General features: G+C 46.6%; 1 protein-coding gene across 2 annotated transcripts in view; it reads right to left on the bottom strand.

Annotated features, from left to right (window-relative positions):
• The window catches only part of LOC100741370 (zinc finger homeobox protein 3), a 246712-nt gene that overhangs the window by 1718 nt on the left and 243617 nt on the right, over positions 1-1377 (bottom strand). Inside the window, exons 11-12 of one of the 2 annotated variants that reach the window (XM_033321904.1) lie at positions 1173-1363; positions 11-441 (exon numbers count right to left, since the gene is read on the bottom strand). In XM_033321904.1, coding sequence (XP_033177795.1) covers positions 11-441; positions 1173-1363 — 622 coding nt within the window. Of the gene's footprint in view, positions 1-10; positions 442-1172 lie in introns of both variants that reach the window. The other variant, XM_033321907.1, reaches the window with a different exon arrangement.

Raw genomic sequence — 1377 nt, 5'->3', positions numbered from 1 at the left:
GGTGGTAGCCGTACTAGCCGCTGCGCTGCCCGGATGTTGTTGTTGCTGAGGCTGGAACATCGCCGTAGGATGGAGGAACAAGGATCCGTACATCATGTTTTCGTCCGATTGCTGCTGCTGGCCGCCTTGCTGGTTACCAGGCCCGACCACCGGCGAGCTACCGATTCCTGCTGCGCCACTGTTGCCACCAGGAACGATCGGTGCGCCGGGTGTTGGCGGCACGAGGCTACCTTCCTCGACGGCGACACGCACCGATTCGATGTGTCGTCGTGAGAATACGTGCTCCTGGAGCGGCGACTTGGCCGAGTATCGAACAGAGCAAAGCCTACATTCGTCGGGCCCGGTCGGACCGCGATGAGGTTGGACGGCCGATCCTTCGGCTGGCAAACCTGCCGCCAGTCTAGCTTTCTTCTCCTTCGCGCGGGCGTTCTGGAACCACACCTGCCACTCCTTTCTATTAGATCGCAAAGCCCATTGGTGACTCGATTATCGTCAATAGGATGACGTAATTGGAGGAATTATTGTGGAGTTGGTGAAACTTCGGAGATTTAACAGATAAAGAGAAAGAGGTATAGATGTTAATTGCTATAGAACTCCATTTATCTGAAATCCAGTTATAAGAACGAAATCTTCGCTAGTGCATCCTTCAACGAATTACTTATTGACTCGACTTATTTGAACGTCAACTCTACTTATATGAACGAACAATTTCTAGAACTAGGAAGAACCAATGTACTTGTACAAATATTATACTAATCCTAGTTATGCAGCAACTGTTTGTTCTTCCATATTCTTAATATGAATGAAGTACTACTGTAATTGGAATTTTGTTAAGGATTCGCATAGTGTTTGATGTTTCTCGTGCAGAGTTGTAAAATGCAGATGCAATAAATCAGAGTAAACGTAGGAAATGATAGAGTAGAAAGAATTTCATTTATCTAAATCGGCCAAGGAATTTGAAAATTTGTGAAATTATGTTTATTATCTGTATCGTTATATCGAAGTTATATTTATATTCGTTTAAAATTGCATAATTTTTCATTGTTCCAATCCACGGATAGAAACTAAAATAATCTTAACTTCAATTAAAATAATCAACTGCCGCAAGAGAAGTTATTGCGAAGTTCATGCACGATAAAATAGAACTCAATATCGAAACAAAGACTGCTCACCTGAACCACGCGCTTCGGCAGTCCGATCTCGCGCCCGAGCATCTCGCATTCGGCCATCGTAGGCGTCTTGTAGTCCGAGAACAGCGACTTCATCACTTTCACCTGGGTAGCGGACATCTGAGTGCGATATCTCTTGCCGCTGGACTGGCCTGTTCCGCTGCCGGTGCCGGTAACCGGCGGGCCCGCGGTACTTCCGGTCCCCGCC

Source organism: Bombus impatiens, unplaced genomic scaffold (assembly GCF_000188095.3).
Source record: "Bombus impatiens unplaced genomic scaffold, BIMP_2.2 scf_0033, whole genome shotgun sequence".
Taxonomy (NCBI): Eukaryota; Metazoa; Arthropoda; class Insecta; order Hymenoptera; family Apidae; genus Bombus; species Bombus impatiens.
Note: the sequence above shows the minus strand (reverse complement) of the source record. Positions and strands in the feature narration are given on the sequence as shown.